At 45.1% G+C, this 27,364-nt stretch overlaps 1 protein-coding gene across 8 annotated transcripts in view; it reads right to left on the reverse strand.

Annotated features, from left to right (window-relative positions):
• Window positions 1–27,364, reverse strand: part of Fam234a (family with sequence similarity 234 member A) — a 43,240-nt gene that overhangs the window by 4,560 nt on the left and 11,316 nt on the right. For 3 of the 8 annotated variants that reach the window (XM_004873709.4, XM_013068847.3, XM_087202817.1), the window contains exons 2-12: window positions 13,013–13,313; window positions 6,807–6,923; window positions 6,063–6,254; window positions 4,829–4,959; window positions 4,308–4,440; window positions 3,622–3,748; window positions 3,137–3,277; window positions 2,735–2,810; window positions 2,379–2,534; window positions 1,822–1,924; window positions 701–1,737 (exon numbers count right to left, since the gene is read on the reverse strand). In XM_004873709.4, coding sequence (XP_004873766.1) covers window positions 1,526–1,737; window positions 1,822–1,924; window positions 2,379–2,534; window positions 2,735–2,810; window positions 3,137–3,277; window positions 3,622–3,748; window positions 4,308–4,440; window positions 4,829–4,959; window positions 6,063–6,254; window positions 6,807–6,923; window positions 13,013–13,280 — 1,656 coding nt within the window. In that variant the 5' untranslated portion in view covers window positions 13,281–13,313 and the 3' untranslated portion in view covers window positions 701–1,525. Of the gene's footprint in view, window positions 1–700; window positions 1,738–1,821; window positions 1,925–2,378; window positions 2,535–2,734; window positions 2,811–3,136; window positions 3,278–3,621; window positions 3,749–4,307; window positions 4,441–4,828; window positions 4,960–6,062; window positions 6,255–6,806; window positions 6,924–13,012; window positions 13,314–17,736; window positions 17,851–18,300; window positions 18,317–27,364 lie in introns of those variants that run through there. The other 5 variants (XM_021251418.2, XM_087202820.1, XM_087202819.1 and 2 more) reach the window with 4 other exon arrangements.

The raw sequence follows: 27,364 nt of genomic DNA on the forward strand, positions 1-27,364 counted from the left end.
TCCATCCTGCGCTGTGGAAGGGTAGGGTCCAAGTTTTCACATTCTCAACTTGTCCTACAGCCTCTCAGTGCTCAGGGCCCTGTGAGTAGGTTAACTTTTTCAGGGCCAAATGATCCACTTTCTGGCATGGCACCCACCTGTTCACCCTCAACCCCTATGTTCCTACCCTAGGCCTTCCCAAGCAGGAGGAAGAACAGGGCTAACCTGTGCAGCCTCAAGGCCTGGTTCCCATGGAAACTCCACGGACAGCAAACTTCTGTAGGGCTCTCCCAAAGGCTGTGCATTGTTTTGTGCCAGCTCTATCTCCCAGAAGCCCCTTCCACACTCCCTTTTGCCCCATGGCAGCCAGAGGTTACCCCTACCCCTCCATCATGGCTGTGTGCTGGCCTTGGCTGCACAGAGGACACAGAGGTACTAAGACCACAGGCTGCCTGTCCCAGCTGGGAGACCCATTCTAAGGGGCTGAGGGCATGGCCTGAGGTGCAACCTCCTCACAGTGGAGACTGCCTGGAGGCTGTGAGAAGACTGTTGGGTTCCATGTCTAGGGACAGATATGTGTGGAGTACTCGCCTTCTCAGTTCCCACCCTGACATGAAAGCCTGCTGAAAATTCCTGGTCACTACCATAGTAGTTTTTTCCCTGGGGGCAGAGGGACAGGCAGGCAGGTAGACAGCAAGCAGGCTCACACTTAACCACTGGGGCTTTTCCACACAGTGCAAAAATGTTTATTCTGGTGTTTTCTGTGGTGACAGAGTCAGGCTGCATTGCCACAAAGCTTGGGCTCTGGTGTGGGCAGGGCTGCTGCACATGCAGCACAACTGCCCCTGGGACTCAGGAGCCAGAAGGCACAGAGGTGAGTCCTCCTGCATCAGGTAAGCAGCACTAGGGTAGGGGTGGGTGTTCACCATGCCAGGGCCACAGGGCCCTCCTTGGGGTCAGCAGCTCCAGTGTGTACTGAGAGCACCTCTGAACTCTACAGTCGGCCCTGCCCACTGGTCAGGGAGACCCCATTCCCAATCCCTGTTCCTCAACCTGCATGGGAGATGTTCCCTCTGCTCTGGGAAGGTCTTGAGGCTGTGAAGCCTCAGGTACCACCAGGGCCCACCACACTCTGAATTCATGATTCCTGGAGGATGGTGCAGAGGACAGAACCAGGTAGGAAGAAGAGGAAGGGACACCCGTGACCATAGCAGTGGCTTCTCTGGCAGGGGGAAGCTGGTGTGGCAGGGGGAAGCTGGTGTGGCAGGGGCTCCACAGGGCTGAGCTCCACCTAGCAAGACCACAGGGAGACAGCATGGCCCAGACAAAGCCCCATGGAACACAGGATAAGACCATGTGATGGCTGTGGTGTCCTGGCCAGGAGGTCCAGGGTTTCCCCACATATCCCTGGAGATGACACATAAAGCCATGCCTCCCCAGGGGAGACTGTCACTAGGGTCAGCGTGGAGGCAGAGAGATGAGTGGATATCCCAGAATGTTTGATTTCTACAGTTGGCATCGTTCCATGGGTCCCCACCGCCGCCGCCTACACCTCGCTCCGATACCGCAGCCAGGAGAACCTGCCTCTGATGGCCTGGTCACTGTCTGGCCTGCCTTCACCCAGGTGGACCACTCTGCTGTCTGGGACAAGGTCCCGCACCTTTTGCTTGATCATGGAGACCAGGCCAGGCACGTCCAAGCTTGCTGGGCCTGTCAGGAGGATGTAGGCAGCATGGCGGCTTGGCTCAAATAGGACCACTGTGGGGGACATATGATTGGTGTCTCTCAGGACCAGCCAGAGTGGACCTAGGGGAGGGGAGATCATGGCCCAGCTGTACTCACCATCAAAGGCGATGATGTTGGCAGAGACATTGGCCAGCTCCAGCAGGACGCTGGGCAGGGTAGGGTGGAACATGTATAGACTGTGCCGGGCATCCCTGGGATCCTGGGGCGAGAACCAGCAATGAGTTTTGGACTCTGCTGTGCCGGGGCTGCAGCCACAGCTCACTCAGCCTACAACTCTGTCATCATCCTTGATGATGCTTGGGTCAACCCATGGGTGCTGGTGTTAAGAGCAACCACGCCTAGAGCTCTGTGTCCACAGATTCCACCTGGGGTCTCACAAACTGCCAACTCCAGCTCTATACCCACCTGCCAGCCCTGTCCATCAGTGCTTGCCCTCCCCACTGTAATCCACCAGAGCTCCTGGATCCCTCTCATGTGTCCCCAAGAGGACCCCACAGGATACTCTCCCCTCAGTGTTACTGCTGGGACCAGCTCACTTGGCTTCAGTGAGCTTGTGGTGGCTCCGACATCAATCCCTTTGGATTCCAGGGATCCAAACCTAGCATCTCTGGCCATGGGTCCTGGCACAAGGGTGTTCCCCGAGTGCCCCATACCGTCTCGTTGGTGCCAATCAGTTCGTGGAGGCCCCAGAAGAAGAAGGCTGAGCGGTGGTCTGCAGTTGGCAGGCTGTTGGGTGGCGGGGCCCCGGGGAAGCTCGGGAGGGTCTGGCTCCACAAGATGGCCCCACTGCTGAGGTCCAGAAGCAGGATCTGGGGAGGGAAGGAACACTGTGGTTATCAGGACAACCTCAGGGCCTGGACAGGCACACCCCCTGGCATGCCAGCCCTGAGGAAGGCCAGAACCTATTGCCAGTTTTGAGGGCAGCAGCCCCCGGGGCCACACCATATCTGCTTTCACAGATGGTCCTCAGTTACAGGCAAGGTGGCACCTCCAGAGGAAATATGCCTACCTGTCTATTGATGCCAGTTCCGTTTTCAATGACCACAGCTGGGGTGTCTGGTTTATAGTGGCCAAGGATAGGTTTTCTAGAAAGAGATTAGGGAAAAAGAGCTCACAGAGGTCTCTGTAAGGAGACTAAAATGAAGGAAATACCTAGCGACAGGTATGCCACTCAGTCCTCAGTGGCTGCCTCAGGACCAGGAGCTGACATACATGACCGCGCTTTCCCTGGGGACTCTATGGGTTGAGGCCAAACCAAGGACAGGTGAGAGGCCTCCAGCAGAATCACGTGGCCCAATACCTCATCCTCTTCACCAGCCAGGGGAATCTGCTGGGATGCCGGGAAAGGGAAGAGGTAGAGCCACGGCAAAGTCTGCAGCAACTGCATGGCCCTGGGACAAAACCCCCATACCTCAGGACCTGGGCTGCACCAAGGGTCCACCTGGGAGTCAGCTCTTGCCCATCCAGTAGCACACAGTCCTGTGAACTAACGAGGAGCACATCCTGGCCGGCCTTCCCTGGGACATTCATCAGGTAGCGGACTGCTCCAGAGCTAGAGAAGGGGAGTGGGAGGGAAGTCCACAGGGTCTTTGGGATGTGTCTCAAATCCAGGGAGCCCATTTAGTTGGAGGCTGAGCCCTGTATTTTTCAGTGTCCCAGCTGGAAAATATAAACAAGACCCTGGCTGTCTGCGAGGACAAGCCCCCAACAGGAGCCTTTCTCCTCAGTTTTGCTCAGCGTTTGTTTGACCATTTCTCATGTCTGACTGTAGGATGGCCTCAGGGGCCAGCAAGGCCCTGGTGTTCCTCAGCCTGCCTGGTTGTCCTGTGCTGCACACAGACTGATCCTCACTGACGCCTGTGACCTGCGGGAAAGATGCCTATGTGTCAGACTAACCTGGGCAGGAGCCTGTGGGTGGAGGCATTGAGCATGTTCTCCCAGTGGGGGTCACTCTTAAACGGGCCATCTCTCCCAGTCACCTTCTTATACAGACCCTTCAAAGAGCAGCCGCAGAGGGAACTTGCTATTCGAAAACAAAGAGCCCAAAGTCACCAGAGTCACACTGTGCCCTGGGTCCATATGCATCTACCAGCCCCTTTCTTTTTCTTGGTACCAGGGATCAAACTCAGGTCCTTGTACTTGCGAGGCAGGTGGTGGAACCACTGAGTGAAATCTCCGGCCCCAACCAGCCCCACTTTCAATAGCACATGATGCCACCCCCAGTGCAGGAGCTTGGGCGCTGACTGTCAGTGACTAACTGGTACGTCTAAAATACGAGCAGGAGCTGAGGAACCTTATAGGTGATTGCTGCACACATTGCTTTTTCCATAGGTGCTGAGCTCACCTTTTTTTTTTTTTTTTTTTGGCTGGTACTGGGATTAAACTCAGGGCCTTCATACATACAGCCACAGCCCTTTTTTATTTTGAGATAGAATCTCGCTAAATTGCCCAGGCTGGGCTTGAACTTGGAATCCTCCAGACTCAGCCTCCCAGAGTGCTGGGACCTGGCTTGAGCTTACGTTTTTAATCCAGTGCCACTATGAGAGGGAACCCCACCTTGGGAAGGTGGTGGGACAGCATACCACAGGGCAGGAGGATGTAGTGTGCACCCGTCCTGGTGACGTGGAGGAGAGGGCCGCTGACTCCATCCACACCGAGGCTGCTTCTGTGGCCAATCTGGTCCCCAGTGCTGCCTGAATAGATGTACACACTGACCTATAATGAGGAAGAGCAGAAGGGAAGAAGGACAGCTGGGCCCCCAGGAAGGAGGGCCTTTCAGGGCAAAGCCAAAGTTCTCTTGTTTTGGGAAGACTGCTGTGAGGTAGGGTCTGGGCCTCTGCATGGCACACCTGCCTGGAGGTGCAAGGGAGCCCTGGGCCTGCAGCCTCACCCCGACACAGCAGCAGAACAAGTGGGAAGGGCACTACGTGGTTCTTGGGGAAGGCACACAAGCTCCTACAGAGATGGGGCCACCTTAGCACACTGCATCTGTGGGCCTCAGACCTAAATTCTCTCTGGGAAGTGGAAGTGAACAAGGAGGCAAGGGAGAGGCTAGTGGCGAGTGGCCTGGGTGACATGGGAGGAGAGCTGCGCTGGTCTGCACCTCCTTTCCCTCTTGGGTGAGGATCAGCAGGTCTGGGGCACCATCACTGTCGATGTCAGGTACTTGCAGCAGAGGGGTCAGGATAGATGTGTTCCCACCAAAGCTGCTGGGGTGGCTCCACAGAGTTTCCCCTAAAACCAAGCACACCGTCACTACACACCGCTCCAAACCCCCTTCACAGCAACTCATGTGGCTGTGTCCATCCTCAGGATTCCAGGCCCATTGCATTCTCAGAAACAGAAATGTGTGCAGGCAGCCTGCCAGTCCTCATTGAAGGACAGACACACTGCTGCTGAACACAGACACAGGCCCATGAGAGGAATGACTGGCACCTACGTGACAAAAACCAGGAGGGTCATTCCTGGGGCCCGAGGCCCTCCCTTCCTCACTTCATGTTTAGATTTCCTGCCCTGAGGCACTGAGGATGGGCTGCTCCAGAACACCCAAAAGACCCTTCCCAACTCAGAGGACAGGACCCAACCTTCAGCACTCACTGCAGTACTCCAGGGCCTTGGGGACCCTGCCTCTGCTGGGTCACAGGAATATAGTTCAGCACCAGGCAGTCAAACCCGGAGTTGGGCCTACTGAGCATAGCATACTGACAGGACACTAACCCATCCATATCTGCTTCTGGATCAAGTGCTCAATTCTTTTTTTTTGGTTCCGGGGATCGAACTTAGGACCTTGTGCTTACAAGGCAGGCCGTGGCACCACTAAGCTAAATCCCCAGGCCAACTGCTCAATTCTTAAAATATTTCCAGCCTGTTCTTTATTTTCCTTAAAGTCTTAAAATTACACCTTGCAAGGAAAATGCCAATATCCATCAAGTTCTAGGCAAAGAAGTCCTTATGGCCTTGGTAAGGTGTCAAGGCCCATCTCCAAGTCACCTCCCACGCTTTCCTCCCCTGATGCTCACGTGTGCTGCCACCCTAAGGCTCAGAGACTTGTTCCTGAGAGTGTCTGAGTACCCAGAGGCCTAAACATTCCTCCAAGCAGCCACTCTGCACCCCTCCTCCTTAGCTTGCTACCTCATGGCAGGTGACCTCTGACTGCATTTACCCACAGCAAGATACAAACCTGAGGTGATAAGGCACGGATGGAATGTGCCAGAGCAGCTGAGGGAGCTGGGGCACGTGACTTTCAAGTGGTCACACCTCCCCTGGAGGTCGATACCCAGTCAGCCACCTATGAGGCAGCACTCAGGGCTGACCCCTCCACAGTGAGTGCCCCTCACCTGTGAACAGGTCCACGGCAAGGAAGGAGCCGGGTCTTCCCACAAGGATGCAGGCAGAGGACACCTTATGGTCCGAAGGCTGGGGTGTGGTGCATTCCACAAATGCCACGTCTTGGACCACTGGCCTCTCCCAGAGCACGCTGCCATTGGCCCCTGACACAGCAGCCACAAAGGCACAGGGAGAGGAGAAGCCTGGAGGGGAGACACACAGCCATCTGTTAGACCACCTGCTCTTTCCTACCTGCCTCTGCCCTCATTCACATCTTGCCCCTGCACCTGGGACCATTTCCTTTTTCGTGTGTGTGGTTTTTGAGACAGGGTCTCAGGATGTAGTTCAAGCTGGTCTTGAACTCATGGTGATCCTCCTACCTCAGCCTTCCAAGTGCTGAGATTACAGGTATGTGCCACCATGCTTGGCATGGGCCCATTTCCTTTATCCCTGGCACCTTATCCCTCAGACTCATGGGACTCTAGTGTTGGCTCCAAGCAGGGTAAGGGAGCTAAGCCTGTCTCTTTGCCTCTTCCTAGTCCTCCTAAGAAGGAGGAATGATGGGATGGTTTCCAGAACTCCCACCATTTGCTTCCTCTAGATACCATAAATACAAGGGAGTAATTCAGGACAAAGATTCCAGAATTCCCACTGTTCACTTCCCTCAAACACCATAAAAAAAGAGAGAGTGACCCAAAACAAAGATCCCTCTCCCTATAGCGAGTCCCTCTTTTTTCAGATAAAATAAGAAATACCTTCATCAGCGCAGGATAGGTTGGAATTGTTACTGCTGTTGGTATTTTTATAAAGAAAGACAACATCTTGGATCTTGTCCCTGTTTATGTCTTCCATGGCCAGAAAGTCATAGGTGACTGAAAAAGAAACCCACAGATTATGTTCCATGGGCCATGCCTGTCTACAAGCAGGTCAAGTCCAACACACTATACTTGTCTGCCCCATGGAGTTTGATGTCATTAGAACCTGCCACTGTGAACTCCCTGCAACAAGAGCAGAAACTTTTCACTAGGTCAAGAAATTTCCTCACACTTCTTCAGAAGTGCAACAATTCTTCATGAATATGCCAGGCTGGAAAGATATTATCAGATGTTACCCTTCAGGAGAAACATCAAGACGTCAGGTATTACAAATGGCTGCTCTGAAGACCTTCTGTTTGGGAAGGAATCCTTCTAGACCAATGTGGGTTCTAGACAGCCACACTCTGTCCTCATTAGGGGCTAAATGCTTTCTTTCATTCAAAGACTCAAACGATAAACTCTGTGCTTTAAAATAAAATCTTCATGGTATCAGAATTGTTAATAATTTCTTTGATACGACACCCAAAGCACAGGCAACAAAAGAAAAAATAAATTGGATTTCACCAAAATTAAAAACTTTTGGAGATTTAGCTCAGTGGTTCCACTGCCTTCCTCGCAACCGCAAGGACCTAAGTTCGATCCCCTGTACCAAAAAAAAAAGTTTGGGGGATGTAGCTCAGCGGCGCCTCGCCTGCCTGGCAAGTGCAAGGTCCTGAGTTTGATCCCCAGTATCAAAGAAAAAAAAAACAAACTTTTAGGCCTCAAAGACACCATGAAGAGAGTGAAAGCCCAGCTGTAGTGGTGCACGCATGTAATTCCAGCACTTGGGAGGCTGAGGCAGGGGACTGCCATAAGTTCGAGACCAGCTTAGGCCACATAGCAAGCTCAAAGCCAGTGAGACCCCGCCTTAAAACAAACAAATAGGGCTGGGAATTTAGCTCAGTGGTTTCACCACCTGCTGCACAAGCGCAAGGACCTGAGTTCTATCCCCAGTACCAAAAAAAACAAAAACAAAAACAAACAATAACAACAAAAGAAAGAGAGCGAAGCCAAAACATATGCAAATCATACATACCATACCAGTATCCAAAATATATAATGACTCCTATGACCCAATGATCAAACAAACAACCCAGTTGAAAAATGGGCAAAATTTAATGTATATTTCTCCTAAAAAGATGTACAAATGACTGATAAATACACGGAAAGATTCTCCACATCACTAGTCATTAGAGGAATCAAATCAAAACCACAAAGAAGGGCCAGGGATTTAGCTCAGTGGTTTTGCCGCCTGCTGCGGAAGCAGAAGGACCTGAGTTCGATCCCCAGTACTAAAAAACAAAACAAAACAAAACCACAAAGAGATGAACAGCCCAAGTGCCCATCAACTGGAAACTGGATAAAGAAGATATGAGTTTTTTAATAAAATGGAGTACTACTCAGCCATAAAGAACAAGAAACTAGAGACATTTAGAGCTAAATGGATGCATATCGAGTCCATACTCTTAAGTGAAATAGAGGATACACATGTGTAAATACTGAATAGTTTCTCTAGTGTGAGAAACTGAAAGTGTAAATAAGGATTAAAATGATTAAAATGAATAATTGATAATCTGAAATAGGAAGAAAAGGTCCAAAGGGATAGGGGAAGTGGGAGGGGCAGGGGAAAGGAAAGAAGGGAAAGAAAAAATTATGAAAAAAGGAAAAATGGAAACAAAGTCTTTGTAAATAGGGAAGGGTGGAGGGGGTGGAGGGAGCATAGGGAATGGGGAAAAAATAAGAACCAAGATACATCATGTACAGGAACAAGCACCCAATGATAAATGTAAACATATTGTATACCTAAAATGTACCAATAAAAGAATTTAAGCAAAAAAAAAACAAACACAAAGAGATGTCACTTCAGACACACTAGAATGGTTATTAGACAAAAACAGAAACACAAAACAAGTATTGGCTGGAACCTCATGCATTGCTGGTGGGAATGTAAAATGGTACAACTACTGTGAAAAAAGTCTAGCAGTTTCTCAAAAAAGTTAAAAATAGAGTTAGCATGTGACCTAGAAGTATTACTATACCTACAAGAATCAAAAGCAGTAGTTCAAAGAGCTACCTGTATACCTATGTTCACAGCAGCATTATTCACTATAACCAAAAGCTGGAAGCAACCTTGCCCATCAACAGATGAGTGATGTATGGTCAGCCCTCTGTGTTTACAGATTCCACATCCACAGATGTGACAAACTTCAGATCAGAAAAAATTCAGAATAAAAAATATATCCCCAGGGCTTGGGATTTAGCTCAGTGGTGCTGCCGCCTGTCTCGCGAGCACAAGGTCCTGAGTTGGATCCCCAGTACCAAAAAAAAAAAAGTGTCTAGGAGCCGGGGATTTAGCTTAGTGGTGCTGCACTTGCCTCCCAAGCACAAGGTCCTGAGTTCAATCCCTGATATCGAAAAAAAAAAAAAAAAAAGGTGTCTGCCCTAGACATATACAGATTTTCTTGCCTTGTCATTATTCCTTGAACGATAAATAGCAACTATTTAAGCGGTTACATTGTATTAGATATCATAAGTAGTCTGAGATGGTTTACAGCATAAAGGATGCTGGGCTTAGTGGTATGTACCTATAGAGCCACCTATTCAGAAACCTGATGAGGCAGGAGGGCTCACTTGAGCTCAGGGATTTGAGGGTAGACTGCGCAACACAGACACTATCTCAAAATAAGTAAGTAAACAGAGTATACAGAATGATGTGCATGGATTATATGTAAATACTATACAACTTTATACAAGGGATGTGAACACTCTCAGATTGTGGTACCTTTTGGGGTAGAGGTCCTGGCACTAGTAAGTACCCCTTGGATATTGAAGAAGACTGCATAGCCATACAGAGGAATATGATTCAGCCAGCTATGCAAGGGAACAAAGCTCTGGAACATGTTATGGCATAGATTATGCCTTAGGACATTATGTTAAATGAAACTAGCCAGACACCGAATGACAAATATTGTATGATTCCACTTATATAAGGTACCCTAGAGTAGGAAAATCCATAGACACACGAAGTAAATTCGAGGTTTCCAGGAAACCTGGAAAAACGAAAGAGGAAAGAGATGGAGAGTTCTTATTTACTGGGGACAGTTTCTATCTGAGACGATAAAGTTCTAGAAACAGTGGTGATAGTTATACAGCACTGTAAATTCCTGAAGTGTTCTGTATTTTATTTGTTTGTTTGTTTTGTTTGAGACAGAATCTCCCTGTGTAGTTCAGGCTGACCGTGAACTCAGTATGTAGCCAGGCTGGCCTGAACTCACAGCAATCCTCCTGGATCAGCCTCCTGAGTGCTGGGGTTACAGGTGTGTGCCACCTTGTCTGGCTCTTGTTCCATATTTTTCTTTTCTTTTTTTTCTTTTTGGTACCAGGGATCGAACTTGTTCCATATTTTTATGCATTTAATATAACAAACTGAATCTTATTCTGTATTACTAATATGCACCAATAAAAAATGTTATGCATTCCTGCATTCCTGCTTCACCATAGGTTTAGACAACTGCTTTAGGTATGGAAAGGAAGTTTGTTGTTATACAAATGACAATTTCTACTTAATTATTCAACAATAACAACAAAAGTCTTAAAAATCTTTCCCACTAGCCAATTTTTTTTTTTTTTTTGGTACCAGGGATTGAACTTGGGACCTCATGCTTTCGAGGCAGGCAGCGGAACCACTGAGCTAAATTCCCACCCCTGGTATTCTAATTTTTAATAATTTAACACAAGGATGAAGATAACAATGTTATCACTGATGTGGACGTATGCTGACTGGCTTCATAAATTAGCATGAGTGATTTCATTTAAACTGCTGATTTGCCTAGATATTTTCTGTGTGAAAAAGTCTGGAACTGGGCTGGGGATTTAGCTCACTAGTTCTGTCACCTGCCTCGAAAGTGCAAGGTCCTGAGTTCGATCCCTGGTACCAAAAAAGTAAAAGTCCAGAACTATTTGTCAAATAAGCTGGGGATGGTGGCACATGCCTGTAATCCAAAAACTCATGAGGCTGATGGAGGAAAATCACAAGTTTGAGGCCAGGCTGGATGGTATAAATAAACCTTGTCTCAAAAACAAAAACAAAACCTAAAAAAACTTGCTATTTTCTTCTTTTTTCAAATTTTCTTCTGAACAATGAAAGTATTGTTGACATCCTGCTTTCATCTAAGCAAATATTTTCTATGGAAGAACAAAAAAGTAATACTTTCATATCCTTCCTTCCTCCCCCCCCCCACCTCTTTTTCTTCCTGTACTGCAGACTGAAGCCAGGGCCTTCACACTGAGCTACATCCCTTGCCCTTTTTTTTTCCTTTTTAAATTTTGAGACAGGGTCTCACTAAGTCACTAAGTTGCCCAAACTGGGCTTGAACTTGTACTCTTCCTGCCTCTCTTTCCCAGAGTGCTGGGATCATAGGCACGCGCTACCATGCTTCTTTTGTTTTCAAGAAAGCCAAATGCATCTACCTCCTTAGTCTTCCTTTGTCCTCTACTAATCCTCATGATGTGAGGGAAATGATTTCTTGATTTATGACTGGGAGAATGGACTATCCAGAATAGGGCTGGAGGGCAGGGGATTTAGCTCAGTGGCTTTGCTGCCTGCTGCACAAGTGCAAGGACCCAAGTTCGATCCCCGGTACCAAAAAAAACAAAAACAAAAACAGAATAGGGCTGGGGATGTAGCTCAGTGGTGCTGCACCTGCCTGGCAAGTGCAAGGTCCTGAGTTCGATTCCCAGTACCGAAAAAACAAATAACCAGAATATATGTACTGGTCAGAAGCCGATACTGTCAAGAATACAGCCTTTCAGCTTTTGGTGTCTATACTCCATTAGTCAAACTTCTCCAGAAAAGATACAAGTGGCAGAGTCATAATCTCATCATTGCTATTATATAACTAGAGAAAAAATAAATGATTCACCTACTGGGAGAAAAAGTTAATTTGATGGCATTTAAATTACAATACAGCCAGGCATGGTGGTGCGCAACTGTAATCCCAGCACTCATGAGGCTGAGACAGGAGGATTTCTGGGAGTCCAAGATCAGCCTTGGCTACATAGTGAGTTCAAGGCTAGCTTGCACTACATAGTGAAACCCTGCCTCAAAAAAAAAAAAAAGAGAAAAAATTACAATAAAGCTGCAAAAAATAGAGGAACACATTCATTCCTTTCATTAAGATTAAACACTAGGAAAAAAAAAAAAGATTAACCACTAGGGGATTTAGCTCAGTGGTTCCACTGCCTGCCTCGCAAGCGCAAGGTCCAGAGTTCGATCCCCGGTACCAAAAAAAAAAAAAAATTAACCACTAAATTCTCAACAGAACTGACCCTAAGTGAAGCTTCAATAAGACATTCTCTGTTGCATCAAAAAAGTCAAGCCTGTGCAAGGAAATATAGTAATACCTCAGTTCACAAATGCTTCTGTTTGCAAATAATTTGGTTTGCAAATAAAAGTATTTGGCAAAATTTTGCTTCCATTCAGAAACTCTGTATCGAGTGACAAACATGACCATGGCCATTTCCTCCACACAAACACAGCCATCTTCCCCCAAATCATAAAACAAATTAAGCTCAGCACGCTGTACTCTGAGGCCATCAGCTGTCTCACCCTTGGCTGTGCCTGTAGGTGCTGCTCTCCCAGAAGAGTGCTCAGATAGAAGCTAACTCAGCTGCTTTTCATTAAGGCCACTTAATTTTTTTTTTGGTAGCGGGGATCGAACTCGGGACCTTGCTCTTTCGAGGCAGGCAGCGGCACCACTGAACTAAATCCTTGGTCCTGAGCCCACTGTATGATACAGAAATGAGTGTACTTTACCTTTAGCTTACCTGCAGCAGCTCAGGAAGACAGAATAATCCCACCTGCTGCATAGTTTTCACATTTTTATGACAAGGATTCTCTATTTTAATGAATTTTCTTTAGTAAGAAAAGTAACCAAGTATTAACCACATGGTGCTTGTTTCCCCAATCATGGCACAGCTTTATTCACAGACTGTTTGGTAGCTCCCTGAAGAGCCAGTGGCCACTCAGGGTGGACTTGCAGACAAGCAATCCTGCTCCCCAGAGAAGGGTCTGGCACCTCTGTGGGAGGAGGGGCCCAAAGGCTCACCTGCTGCGTTGTAATCGATCTTCCACATCCTCTGTGACACTGGTCGGTCTGGACATGGGATGATGAAGGAGACCACAAACACCACAAAAAGGCAGATAAACAATGAAAGAAAAAATGCCACTGTTCGGCATCGGGAGAGCCGGGATTGGGCAGGCATGCTTTTTAAGTTATCTTCATTTTTCAACCTGTTCCCAAAACTTTCCTGTGATTTTCTGTCTTCATTCTTCAAGGGGTGGATTTCAGCTTCTACGTCCTTGTTGTCCATCATCCTGGGCACATCCCAAAGTTTAACTCCTGGTGACTGCCCAGATAAAACAAGAGGTAGTTAAGGTTAAGGCCGGTAGTCCCACAGCAAAAAGCTATGTGTGTGTGTTGGGGTGGGGGGGCACTTCTCCTTTTCAGATTCTTTTAGGAGCCTGGTTGCAGCTGTCACTGTTGGCCATCAGCCCAAGAAATAAAAGCTACATAAATGTTTTGGGTGTTAGTCTTTAGAGAATCTACTTAAGAAGGTCTCTCATGTAGAGCGCTGCTCATGTAGAAAGCTGTAGAGTTGGCTGCATAGAACCAGCGGGCAGCAAGTTCACCAGGGCCTGCTGTGGATGGAGATGATCCTAACAAAGACCGCACATTAAACATTTTTTTTTTTTTTTTGGTACCAGGGATCAAACTTGGGATCTTGCACTTTCGAGGCAGGTGCCGGAACCACTGAGCTAAATCCCTGCCCCTCACATTAAACATTAACCAAGCCTCACCTACATGATCAGCCTCTCACACAGATGCAAAAGGACCCAGGTGAGAATTTGGTGAAACCAACATTCTCACACGTGGACTCCTTAGAATGCCACAGTCTCCAAGTTCTAGAAACTTTTTTTTTTTTTTTTGGTACCGGGGATGGAACTCAGGACCTTCAGCTTGCGAGGCAGGTGGCAGAACCACTGAGCCAAATCCCTCGCCCAACTATTTTTTTGTTTTGAAGACAAGTCTCACTATGAAATCCAGGCTGGCCTCAAACTTGCTATGTACCCCAAGCTGGTCTTGAGCTCTCAATCAATCCTCGTGTCTTAGCCTTCTGAGTGCTGGGATTACAATCATGCACCACCATGGTTGGCTCAAAGAATCCTCCATCCACCCCCCAACAGGGAATTGAACCCAGAGCCCTTACACTGAGTTGCATCCCCAGGCTTTTTATTTTTTTTAAATTTTGAGACAAGGTCTTGCTAAATCACTAAACTGCTCAGGGTGGGCTCCAACTTGTAATTCTCCTGCCTCAACCTCTCAGAGTATTGTAATCATAGGCCTGTTTCAAAGAATCTTTTTCTTTTGTACCAGAGATCGAACTCAGGACCTTGTGCTTTTGAGGCAGGAGGCAGAACCACTGAGCTAAATCCTTGGCTCTTCCCCTTTTTTTTTTGAGACAAGGTCTCACTCTGTAATTTAGGCTGGCCTTGAACTCTTGGCAATCCTCCTGCCTCAGCCCCTTGAGTGCTGGGATTTTTTTTTTTTTTGAGTGCTGGGATTATAGGTGTGTGCCACTGTCCAGGTTCAAAGAATCTAAATAGGCTCTGGAGTCATAGCCTTGCTCCTAAAGTGACCTAGGATAGTGATCTGACTGTGACTGTTTCCTTATCTGTACATCTTTTTTTTTTTTTTTTTGGTACTGGGGATCGAACTCAGGTCCTTGCACTTGAGCAGCAGCGGTGAAACCATTGAGCTAAATCCCCAGCCCTTTTTTTACTTTTTTTTTTCCTTATCTGTATCCATACCTTTTTTTTTTTTTTTTTGGTACCGGTATCAAACTCGAGTCCCTGCTATTGGGAGGCAGGTGGCAGAACCACTGAGCTAAATCCCTGGCCCTTCCTTATCTGTACAAGGAACACAACACCTACTTCAGAAGACTATTTTAAGGGTTAAATTATGCATATAAAGAACTTACAATAGGGCTGGGGATTTAGCTCAGAGGTTTCGCAGCCTGCCCCGCAAAGACAAGGACCTGAGTTCAATCCCCCGTATCAGAAAAAAAAAGAACTTACAATAGTATCTGGCACACAGTATACACTGGAACACTAACTCATTATAAGTAAGATAAAGAATGTTCAACACAAGTTACGTGCAGGGCAGTGGGTAGCCATTTGGAATGCACACAGGTGTGCCACAACTCGGAGTCCTGCTGTGGAGGGAAGAGCATGGTCTCTCCTTGCCAAGCCCCCTTCTGCCATTGGATCATGCGTGGAAGTGGTGGGAAACCTGCAGCGGCCACCTCAGAAACCAAAATGGACAGCTCAGAAAAGAGCATGGCTTCCTGATATCTCCAAACCACCACTCCAGTCCTGAGTTGTTTCTGCTGTATTAGGTGAGACAGAAACAGACTTCCAGCATGCATAAGGCAAGGCATTTAGTATTATTATTATGATTATTATTATGATTATTATTATTTTAATTATTATTTTTGGTACTGGGGATCAAACTCGGGACCTTGCACTTGCAAGGCAAGCACCAAAACCACTGAGCTAAATCCCTGGTGGCATTTATTATTTTGGTCCTTTTAAACAGCCAGATTGCTGTCCTAACACAAATTACGTGAAGAGGACAGCAGGGATCATGTGAATCTGAGTGAGTTATAACCTTTATTTACCCAAAAAAGAAAGTCAGCAGCCCATGACTCAAGGGTGGAAGAGGGTAAGGCAGAGGGCAAATGGAGGTGGCCACCAGGTCACGGCTGCTGCTGTACCAGCTCCCTGTGGGCATGAGTCAGGAAGATGGAACTAGACAAGAGACTGTTCTTTTTTTCTTTTGAGACTGGGACTCACTATGTAGCTCAGGCTGGCTTCAAACTCATAATGATCCTCCTGTCTCAGTCTCCCAAGTGCTGGGATTACAGGCATGTGCCACCATGCCGCCCTCTTTTTTGTTTTGAATTTTTCACTTTTTAATTGTAACTGTTTTTCTTTTTTGTGTGTTTTTCTTTAATTAATAAAAATCATTAATTAAAAAAAACTGTGCTCATATCCACCAGCATGGCTGTAATTTAAAAAATAAAAATGAGGGCCGGGGATTTAGCTCAGTGGTTCTGGCGCCGGCCTTGAAAGAGTAAGGTCCCGAGTTCGATCCCCGGTACAAAAAACAAAAAGAGAATGATATTTGGGCTGGGGATTTAGTTCAGTGGTTCTGGTCCCTGCCTCGAAAGCACAAGGACCTGAGTTCGATCCCTAGTACCAAAAAAAAAAAATGATGCTGGGAATGGTGGTATATTCCTCTAATCCCAACACTCAAGGGGCTGAGACAAAAGGATCACAAATTCAAGGCTAGCTGTAGCTTAGTGAGACCTCTGTCTCAAAATAAATAAATAAATAAATAAAGAGCTGGGGATGTAGTTTAGTGTTGCCTGACTTCAATCCTCAGTACTAAAGGAAAAAAAAAAAAAATGAAGTTCCGACATAGATGGTGAACCTTGAAAACATCACACTAGATAAAATAATCCAGACACAAAATGTCACTAGTGGCATGACTTCATTTCATTTATAAAAATATACAGTCAGGCAGATCCATAAGGGCACAAAGTAGATTAGTGACTGCCAGGAGCTAGGAGATAAGGGAACCACTAATAGGTTTGGGGTTTCCTTTTGGGATGATGAAAATGTGCTGGTTTCAAACTACTGTGAATGTACACTAAATGTCACTAATGGAAAATTTTATGTTATGTAAGTTTTAACCACAATTGAAAAAGCCATCCTCCTTAGTGCTGAGGCATGAGTTTTAACATCGCAGAGGTCAGGAAAGGTGTGCCTATAAAAGTAATGAGTTGGACACAAGGAAAATCAAACATTGAGTCATGCCCAAGGACCTTATTAAGTCCAAACAATTGAAATGGGCATGGGAAGGTGTGGCCAGGGATGTCTGGAAAAGGTAACTGGGGGAAAAGCCAGCAATGGGGCCGCAGTGGGCCAACTGGGCCCATGGTGTGCCATGCCAATGCTTTGGACAGCAGAGGTATTCACTCAACAAATGTGGCCACCATATCCCTGAGGAAGGGATGTTTGAAATATTTAAAGAATAAACTTTGTTGTCAAAAGAAAGAAAACTGAATGAGAAATCAGATACTTTTTTTTTTTTGGTACTGTGGATCAAACTCAGGACTTTGTGCTTGCAAGGCAGGTGACAGAACCACTGAGCTAAATCCCCAGCCTGAGAAACCAGACACTAAAACTCTTAGCTCTTTTTTTTTTTTTGGTACCGGAGATGGAACTCTAGTCCTTGTGCTTTCGAGGCAGGCAGTGGAACCACTAAGCTAAATCCCTGGGCCGAGATACTAAAACACAATCCCCAGTATCACAAAAAACACCTGTGCTTCAGGGACGAAACAAGCTCTCTAAGCCTTGGCCACCCTCACCTGCCAGAAGTTGCATCTTCTGAACACCATGCAGAAAAGCACTTTTAAAATAAAAGCAAGTATGCTGGGTGTGGCAGCACATGCCTGTAAACCCAACACTCTGGAGGCTGAGGCAGGAGGAGTGCCATGAGTTTGAGGCCAGTCTGGGCTACATAGCGAGTTCAAGGCCAGCCTGAACTATATAGTAAAACCCTCTCAAAAAACCAAAACAACCCAAAAGCCCCAAAACCCCAAACCAAACAAACACAAGCAAGAATGAGGAGGCACTGCTCAAAAAGACCCAGGAGTCTAAAAACAAGGCCCATCTACCTTACCATCCCATATTTGCCAGACCCACCTGGTTGTGGGGGTACCTGGAGAATGTGTTCAAATGTAGATCCTGACCAGCAGCTGGTGTATCTGATCACTAGGCTTGTACAGAAGAGCTGTATCTTCATAAACCCAGGCAGATCTAGAGGGATTATAAAGCTATGACAAATGCATCTCGGGCCCCTGTGAATATGTCAGGCCCTGACACAGCCATAATTATCAGCTTTAGCTCTGCATTAGAACTGCTTGAATGCTTCTACAATCATGACCAACTAATGTCTCTCTGGGTGGGGGTCCCTGGCAGGAGTGCTGTTAACAGGCTTCCTGTGCAGCCAAGCGCACAATCTGCCCTTATCTGATCATCCCACTTGAGCCATCAGAGGCCAGCTAGATTTCTCTTGGCTCCGGAAGTGGGGAATATCTCCCTCCACTGCCAGTCTGGAGACAGCACAGTAAAAAGAGGAGGAAGCTCATTTTCCTCCAATCAATCCTCCCGAAGCTGCACTCTGGGTTTTTTTCCTTTTTCTTGGAATTCTCAGCGAGCTTAGTTAATCCAGGTACAGACCTCTCAGACTCCTTCACTGCTTCTTACCTTAATCATGCTATGAGTTCTTTTTCTTTTAGACAGAGTTTTGCTATGTAGTTCAGGCTGGCCTCGAACTCACAGGTATCCTCCTGTCTCAGCTCAGCATCATGCTGCTAGTTCTTATAGCCCCTCCCAGAACAACTGTTCCCTGGAAAGCATGAGTACATGAATGATGCTTCTTAAACCTGATGAGAATAGACAAGTTACACACTCGACCTCTGAGAATTACAGGAAAGATAAATTCTCAAATCTATTGCATGATTTATCACTGTGCAATCAGACCATACAGGACAACCTGTGGCAGGAACCAGAGAATCCAGATGTTCTGTTACCTGGCTTTTGATCTGGAGGGCCTGAAGAAAGGCAGCCCACACAGCCACCCACCTCTGCCACGTGACTTAGTTCGGTGGTGGCGAACCTATGCCACATGTCATAGCCAGCTGGCTGTTTTTGTTTTTTTGGGTTTTTTGGGGGTGTTTGTTATCACTGAAAACTCCAAAAGGTTTGCCATCACTGACTTAAATGCAGAAAAGTAAAATAATTTCTAAATCCTCATGAATAACACAGCTGGGAAGATGGATAATCTGTCTCTTGTCAGCACCTGAAATTTGTTGTTGCCCTTGTGTCCGAGGGAGAATGAAATGATGAAAAGCCTTCAAAAGGCAAATCCCTATTGTTAGAAGCCAACTAATGTAGGTAGCTTGACTTAGCCAAATGAGTACCTGTTCTCAACTTCTACCAGGCTCTGTCTGGAAGGTGTTAGGCAGTCAGGCCTAGGGCAACCCTGAGGAGAGCCTCATAGTACTTAGGTGACTTGAGCTGGGGAGCAACTTGTATTAACTATTTTTGTGAGAACCATCATTCCAACTGGCAAACAATGATTTCTACAATTGTAAAGACAGATAAATAAATAAATAAATAATAAATAAAATTGTAAACGGAACTGGCCATGGTAATATAGACCGTAATCCCAATGCTCTGAGACACTGAGGCAGGAGGATTACAAATTTGAATCCAGCCTGGGCAGCTTATCGAGATCCTGTTTCAAAATAAAAAAAAAAATGGGCCGGGATTTAGCTCAGTGGTTCTGCCACCTGCCTCGAAAGCACAAGGTTTCAAGTTCGATCCCTGGCACCAAAAAAAAAGGGCTGGGCTGTAGCTCAGTATGAAGGCCCTGGGTTGGCTATCCAGTACTACAACATAAATTTAAAAAAATATATTTACATGTGCATACACACAAATCTTTTAATATAGAAGGAGGTCCTTTTTTTTTTTTTGAGACAAGATCTTTCTATACAGTTCAGGCTGGCCTTGAACTTGCAGCAATCCTCTTGCCTCAGCTTCTGAGTGCTGGGACTACAGGTGTGTGCCACCACGCCTGGCTTTCTTCTCTTTTTTGAGACAGAGATCTTGCTTTGTAGTTCAGGCTGACCTTGAACTCACTTTGTAGCCCAGGCTAGCCTCAAACTCACAGGGATCCTCCTGTCTCAGACTGCTGAGTACTGGGATTACAGGCATGTACTACCATGCCTGGCTAGGAGGTCCTTTCTAAGTGTGGCCTATAAAGTGGAGGTCTGAACTCATCTTTATTATAAATCATATCTATAATTCCAGCTGTTCTTCTCTACAGTGTAGAGGAAACTTAGTGATTCAGGTGTAGAATTCTTTTGGATTTATAAGAAAAACTTTCAATCTGATATAGTTGTCTTATCCACATCCAAAGTGACTGTATGTACTTTTTATTGACTTATACCTTTATAAATCTTCCCAAAGAATTTAACTAGTTTTCATAGGAACAACTTGTCTTTTTACATTCTGCCATCAGTTTACAGAACATTCAATTATACATTATATTATAGTAACAAATACAAAGGCACACAAGATTAAGAATAATCACAGAAAGGCTGGGGATTTAGTTCAGTTGTTTCACTGCCCGGCTCGAAAGCGCAAAGTCTCATTTGATCCCTGGTACCAAAAGAAAAAAAAAAAAGAGTAATCACAGAAAAAAAGAATAGTCACAGGTGCCAGCGATGTAGCTCAGTGGGACTGTGCCTGCCTGGCAAGCACAAGGTCCTGAGTTCAATCCCTGGTACAAGAAAAAAAAAAAAAAAAGGTATCACAAGTGATCTTTGAGAAATAGATGCCTGTATTCCAAATGGCAGAACTGTGTGAGTTGACCAAGAAAAGCTCGTTACCCTGAGGACCACCCATATGCAGGACTGGGGGCCTCGGACCATTCATGAGTCAATTCACTGGTATCACTTAAAAGAGGGTGCAATATATGTAATTTTTTCTGTGATGGTGTATTCACTATAAAACAGTTTTAGATACTAAAAAATGAGCAGGGGCTTAGAGGGTAAGTCCAAGGTATAGAGTGTGGTTAGAATGCTGAAGGCTCTGGGTTCTATCCCTAGCACCTTCCCAAACATCCCCCAAAGTTTCTCCCATGTCATTTGGCCTTCATCCTGGTAAGCAGTCATATTGCCATGGCTGTAGTGACTGTAAACAAGGTCAGACAGATCATAGATGGTGTGCTGGAGATTTCAAGAATTTGGAATGCTGGGTTATTACATGGGAATTCTATTTGTGTATAGCCTTCAAAACAAAACAAAGGATTAACCCAGACACTATCATCAGTTATTAAGGAACCCTGTGAGCACTCAACACAGAAGCATTAAAGGCTGCTGAAAATATGACAAGCCGACTTTCTGGGAAAATTCTGCTGAGACACGTCAAAGGATTTGAAGATAGTATTGTAGTCAAGATTATGGAATTAAATTACTGCTTGAAGCACAGTAGAAACATTTTCCTTTCTAAAAGAATGATGAAACCAGTATGTTATAAATCAGTAGAAAATAGGTCAGAGAAAGAACGAGATATGTTCTTCCTCACTTTTTAAAAAATAGCTCCAATGCTTCAGCATTATTATGCTCACTTTATGCATCCCTATTTGTAGCTCCAGGTGTTTTAATTTTCTAGGCAGTCTGTAAGACATGTACATCGGCAGAGCCTAGGAGAAGTACAGGGTGATATGGTAGAGATAGCCTGGTGATATTTCCACTGTAAAATTTTATCTTGAATTGTTTATGTGTAATACATGGATTTATGTTGTATGTACAGAGTTGAAAGTGTGACAAAATTCCAGACACCATTTGTGAATTTTGATTTATAGATTTCTTTTCCTTCCTTCCTTTCTTTTTTTAAGACAGGGTCTTGTTATATAGTTCAGGCTGGACTTGAACTCACTATGTAGCCCAAGCTGCCCTTGAACTCATGGCACTCTTCCTGCCTCAGCTTCCTGAGTGCCAGGATTACAGAAATGCACCATCACCTACAGGTTTTAGATTTCCTTTTTTTTTTCTTTTGGTTCCGGGGATCGAACTTGGGTCCTTGTGCTTACAAGGCAGGTGGTGGAACCACTGAGCTAAATCTTGGCCCCAGGTTTTAGATTTCATTTTATCAGAATCTTGTTTTACAGGAAAGAAAAGTGAAAAACATTTCTTGTAATCTGCTCTTTTTTTTTTTTTTTTTTGGTACCGGGGATCGAACTTGGGTCCTTGTGCTTAAGCGGCAGGCGGCATCTTATAATCTGTTCTTTAACAGAAAAAATTTTTTAACCAAAGTATATCTGTTAATTAATAGTGTAAACCAGATCATTTTTGTATTAACTGATCATTTTTAGAAATTTAGATTTTATTTAGTTTTTGCAGTTCCAGAGCTCAAACTCAAGACCTTGCACTTACTTGCAAGGCAGGCATGATGCCACTGAGCTAAATCCCTGGCCCAGAAATTCAGATTTTAAAAGTAGCATAGAGCTTCATTTAGTATTACTTATAGTCTGAATCATTTGATTCTAATGAGAATTTTACCTAGTTTTGTTTTTTTTTTGAGATAGGGTTTTGTTATATAGTTCAGGCTGGCCTTGAACTCACTATGTAGCTCAGGCTGGCCTCAAACTCAGGGTGCTCCTCCTTCCTTCCTCAGTCTCCTAAGGGCTGGGATTACAGGCATACACCACCATGCCTGGCTAGAAATGTTTTCCTAAGTTTTATATACCCCACAAATAAAGGCCTAAAATATATATGAAATAAAATATAGCCAACATACAAAACTCTTTTTTTACTTTTATTACATAAAAAATAATCTGAGGGGTGAGGATATAGGTCAGTGGTAGAGCATTTGCCTTGCAGTCTGAGGACCATGGGTTTGATCCTGAGAACTGCAAAATAAATAAATAGAGTGCTTACCCAATAAATCTTGAGCAGCTATCTAATAAATCATGTAGGAGATATCTTCCAAAAATATGACAATATTTTCTGAAGGAATAAAGACTGCCAATCATTTTTGAGGCAGGCACCGGAACCACTGAGCTAAATCCCCGGCCCTCTGCCAATCATTTTTAAACAAAAATTAAATAATGGCCAGGCATGGTGGTGGAAGCCTATAATCCCAGTACTCTGGAGGCTGAGCAGGAGGACTGCCACAAGTTTGAGGACAGCCTGGGCTACATAGCAAGTTCAAGGACAGCCTGAACTATGAGGCCCTATCTCAAAAACAAAACAAATAAAAAATACAACAAAATAATCAGATATTCTGTATCAGGAATTATGAATATGCCTGCCTGCTTACCTTTGTCCCTCCCTTCCTCCCTCCCTCCCTCCCTTCCTTCCCTCCTCTCCTTTCATTTCTTTCATGTCTGGTACTGGGGATTGAACCCACGGAGCATGAGCTCCCACCAATTTTTATACTATAAAAACACTTTTTTATTTTTTTATTTTTAAAATATTTTGAGACAGGGTCCCTAAGTTGCCCAGGTTAGCCTTGAACTTTTTTTTTTTTTTTTTTTTTGAGTACCAGGGATCAAACTCGGGACCTTGTGATTTCGAGACTGGCAGAGGAACCACTGAGCTAATTAAATTAAATCCCCGGGCCTGGCCTTGAACTTTTGATCCTTCTGCCTTAGTAGAGTAGCTGAGAATAGAGGTATTATGCCACCATGGCTGGCTCTCTGTATAAATTTCTTCCTTTCTTTTTTTTTTGGTGTGGTGCTGGAGATGGAACCCAGGACCTCAAGCATGACTACACAAGGACTCTCCCACTGAGCTATACTCCTAGCCCTCTGTATAGATTTTTCAGTGGCTGTAGTGGGTATTACATTTATACCCACTTAATTTATCACAACCTACTAGTGTCATCATTTTACTAGTTGGATGAAGTGTACCTGCCTGAACTCTTAAGTCTCTTTTTCCTTCTCTGTTTACAATATAATTGTATTGAACATTTTCTTTACACATACTGAGAACTGCCTCAATGTTATACTTTTGCTTCAGTGGTCAAATACAATTTACAGTCGGATGTGGTGGCGCATGCCTGTAATCCCAGCACTTGGGAGGCTGAGGATCACAGCAAATTCAAGGTCAGCCTGGGCTACATAGTGAGTTCAAAGCCAGCATGAACTACATAGCAAGACCTTGTCTCAAAAAACCAAAACAAGGGCTGGGGATTTAGCTCAGTGGTTTCGCCACCTGCTGCGCAAGTGCAAGGACCCAAGTTTGATGCCCAGTACCAAAAAAACCCCCCAAAACCAAGTACAATTTAGAAATGCCTATTACATTTATTTGTAATTTTGCTTTTTCATCGTTCTTTCTTCCTTCCTAATGTTCCAAAATTTATGATTCCTTTCTGTTCCAAGAACATCCTTAGTCTACTGGCAGCATATTTCCTTAATTTTCTTTCATGTGATAAAGTCTCTCTTTCCCTACCATTTCTGAAAAAGAATTTCATGAGAAAACTCAGGGGTTGGTAGGTTGTTTCTTCCAGTACTTGAAAAATGATATGCTACATTCTTCTAGCCTCTATGGTTTCTTTCTTTCTTTCTTTTTTTTTTTTTTCTTTTGCCTCTATGGTTTCTGATGAGATATCTGCTGTCATTTGAATCCCCCCCAAATAATAATAAGGTATCAATTCTACCTTGCTGTTTTTGAATTTTTTTCCCTTTTGTCGGGAGCAATCCTACATAATTATAGGGAAAAATCCTAGTTCTCCTGCCTACAGGCCAGCTATGGCATTTTGAGACATAATTCCATTTTTGGCCCCTGGTCACAACTGAGACCTCAATGATCCGGTGATGCTGTGATGCTCCAGGACAAGATTACACCAGCTGAAGACATCCTGGGAGGAACAAAATCTTCATCTACTCAATTCCTCATTGTTCTCGGATTGTTACACTTTGTTTATCCCAATGTACTGAACTCTCTGCAAGTCATTTGTTACACCTTGTTTATCCCGATGTACTGATCTCTGTCCTGAGTCATTTGTTACATCTGTTTCTCCTGACGTACTGAATAAAAGGTGCGGTAAACTGGGGGTTTCATCTTTGCCACCCAGAGCAGCACGGATCGGACCCAAAGCTCAGCTTCTTCTCAAAGTCTCATTTTTCTATCTTTCCTGTATAATAAGTTAATTCGCCTTGTGCTGCCGTGGCTTGCAGGAGACTAGGATTTACTGCAGAGGTTCTAGTAACGTCCCCTTTCCCTGTTCCCTACACCCTTTTTCTTTAGTTTTTAGAATTTTGACTGTAATGTGCATGGATTTCTTTAAGTTTATCCTGCTTTGGGGTTTGTTTGGCTTCTTGAATCTGTAGGTTTACATCTTTTGCCCAATTACAGACATCCTGGTCACTATTCTGGTAAGGGTGAGAGCTGCAGCCCAGGCCAGGGAGGAGCTAGGGAAGAGCGGGTTGCCTAGCACACACTTAAGAGGCCCAAGGATCTGGGGTCTAGCCAGGTTCCTACTGTGCCCTAAACTCTTCCAATTTTTTTGAAAATATATTTAGACTTAAAAAGTGAGTTGGTTAAAGAAAAGCTGTAAATAAAAACAACCATAGAGTTGTTACACAGATATGGCAAAAATCTTGAGTGAGCAGGTGAACAAAGGCTGGGAAACCCTGCTTTCTATAATCCTGCAGAGGCAGGCTAAGCTCACCTTGAACATGCCTTGGCAGAGAAAGCTAAAATACCTTGCAGTGCTGTGGAGACCCAACTCTCAGAGGGACGCAGTATTCTGAGTTAAAGCCTCCTTCCTTACCACCTCCTGATCCACATTCTATGTCTGAAACAATGTCTAATCCTTTTTTCCTATGTGTACACCTTCCAAGTATCTAAAGAGCTTTAATAAAAAAATCACAGGTGACTTTCACCTGCTCACCTCACATCTGTTCTTCACTTGATGTGAGTTATAGACCCTTATTGTCCCTGAGGCAAAATTTTCCAATTCTCCTTGTTTAAAAACCCTTGCCTTTGAAATCCTACCCAACACTCAAGGTCATGCTAAAGCCCACCTTATTGTTACACCCATTTCTAGTTTCCCTCGTCAAATATGACCCCAAACCAGTGGTATTTCTGGCTGAGAGGAATACGTTTTTAATTCATCATACCAGAAAGGGAGCATCATGACCTAGGAGCACAGACTCAAGATAATAGATAGCTGTTGCTGGAGCCATACTCTCTCTCTTCATCTGACCCCTTGGTGAGCACAGGTCCAGTGAGGTGGCTGTGCCTAAGGTTGTGGAGCCAGAATCCCTGTTCTTACCTCTAGGCCCCACCATTTCCTATCTGTGATACCTCAGCATTGTAACCTGGCTCTAAGTCTGTCAAGGTTCTTGGCTGTCAAAAGACTGGCTATTGGGCCAGGGATTTAGCTCAGTGGTTTTGCCGCCTGCTGCACAAGCGCAAGGACCTGAGTTCAATTCCCAGTACCCCCCCCCCAAAAAAGTCTAATGTCAAAGACATTGGAAAAAACAATTAAATCAAAATTTTGGGGCAGGGGATTTAGCTCAGTGGTTTCGCCACCTGCTGTGCAAGTGCAAGGACCCGAGTTCAATCCCCGGTACCAAAAAAAAAATAAAAAAGACTGGCTATTTTAGATAGAAAGGGATTTGCTAGAAGGAGACTGAATAGTACCCAAGGCTGATGGGAAGATGAAAGAACCACCCTCAGAAAACAGCAGGCATGCAGGGCTAGGTGGCTGAGGAGAAGCAAGACTATGGCCACAGCAAGGTCTGGTTAGGGCTATGCTGCAGGCACCACATTTGCTGGCTGTGGATACTGCCCCTGCCTCCCATAGTGCTCTCCCAAGACAGGCTGAGCACCCTCTGAATTGGCAATTGTGTGACTGACCCATATTCTCAGACCAGGCCTTCCAGGCGCTTTTCAATTTCCTTTTTGCTTTCTTTCTTTTTTTTTTTGGTACCGGGGATCAAACTCAGGACCTTGCACTTGGCAAGGTAGGCGGCAGCACCACTGAGCTAAATCCCTGGCCCTCAGTTTCCTTTTTTCTCCCCCCTATATTTTTGCCAGTTGCCTAGAGAAGTTTGGAGATAACAACTAACACACTGGACAAACAGAAGTCATTCCCTGGCCACCTTTAAAGTATAGAGCCAGGTGCAGAGGCTCATGGCTGTAATCCTAGCGCTTGGGAGGTTAAGGTAGGAGGAGCGCTGCAAGTGAGAGGCCAGCCTGAATTACAAAGAGAGACCCTGTCTCAAAAAAACAAAATAATAATAATAATAATAATAATAATAACGTACAAAATGGGCTAGGGTACAGCTCAGTGGTAGAGCACGTACTTGGCATGTGTGAGGCCCTGGGTTCAAGCCCAGCTCCAAAAGGGGAAAAAAAGAGGAGTGAAATACAGTCTAATATTATGCCTACTTCTCATGGGTGAGCCACATAGTCACCCAGGCCTTATTACATACTATAGGCCATGCCAGAAGGCCACAGTCCACATTCTTGGCAAAGGCTGCCCTCAAATGGTTATTTTTATATTGGGGTAAACAATAAATGGTTCACAAAAGGGAGATGTTAAATTCTAACTTGTAATGCCTCTGAAAGTTTGAAGGGCTTCCCATGGAAGGGCCACAGCACTAGGGCCAATGGACAGAAGACCCTGGAAGTACAGTATTTCAGGTAAAAGGGGAAAGAACTTTGTCATGATTGTGCCTGCCTTTTAATCATTAACCAAGTTCCAAGACTTCACATTAACAGTGTTCCCACTAAAACTAAAGATATTT

This window comes from Heterocephalus glaber, unplaced genomic scaffold (assembly GCF_053883595.1).
Source record: "Heterocephalus glaber isolate CG9 unplaced genomic scaffold, H.glaber_assembly_v1.0 deba00001781, whole genome shotgun sequence".
Taxonomy (NCBI): domain Eukaryota; kingdom Metazoa; phylum Chordata; class Mammalia; order Rodentia; family Bathyergidae; genus Heterocephalus; species Heterocephalus glaber.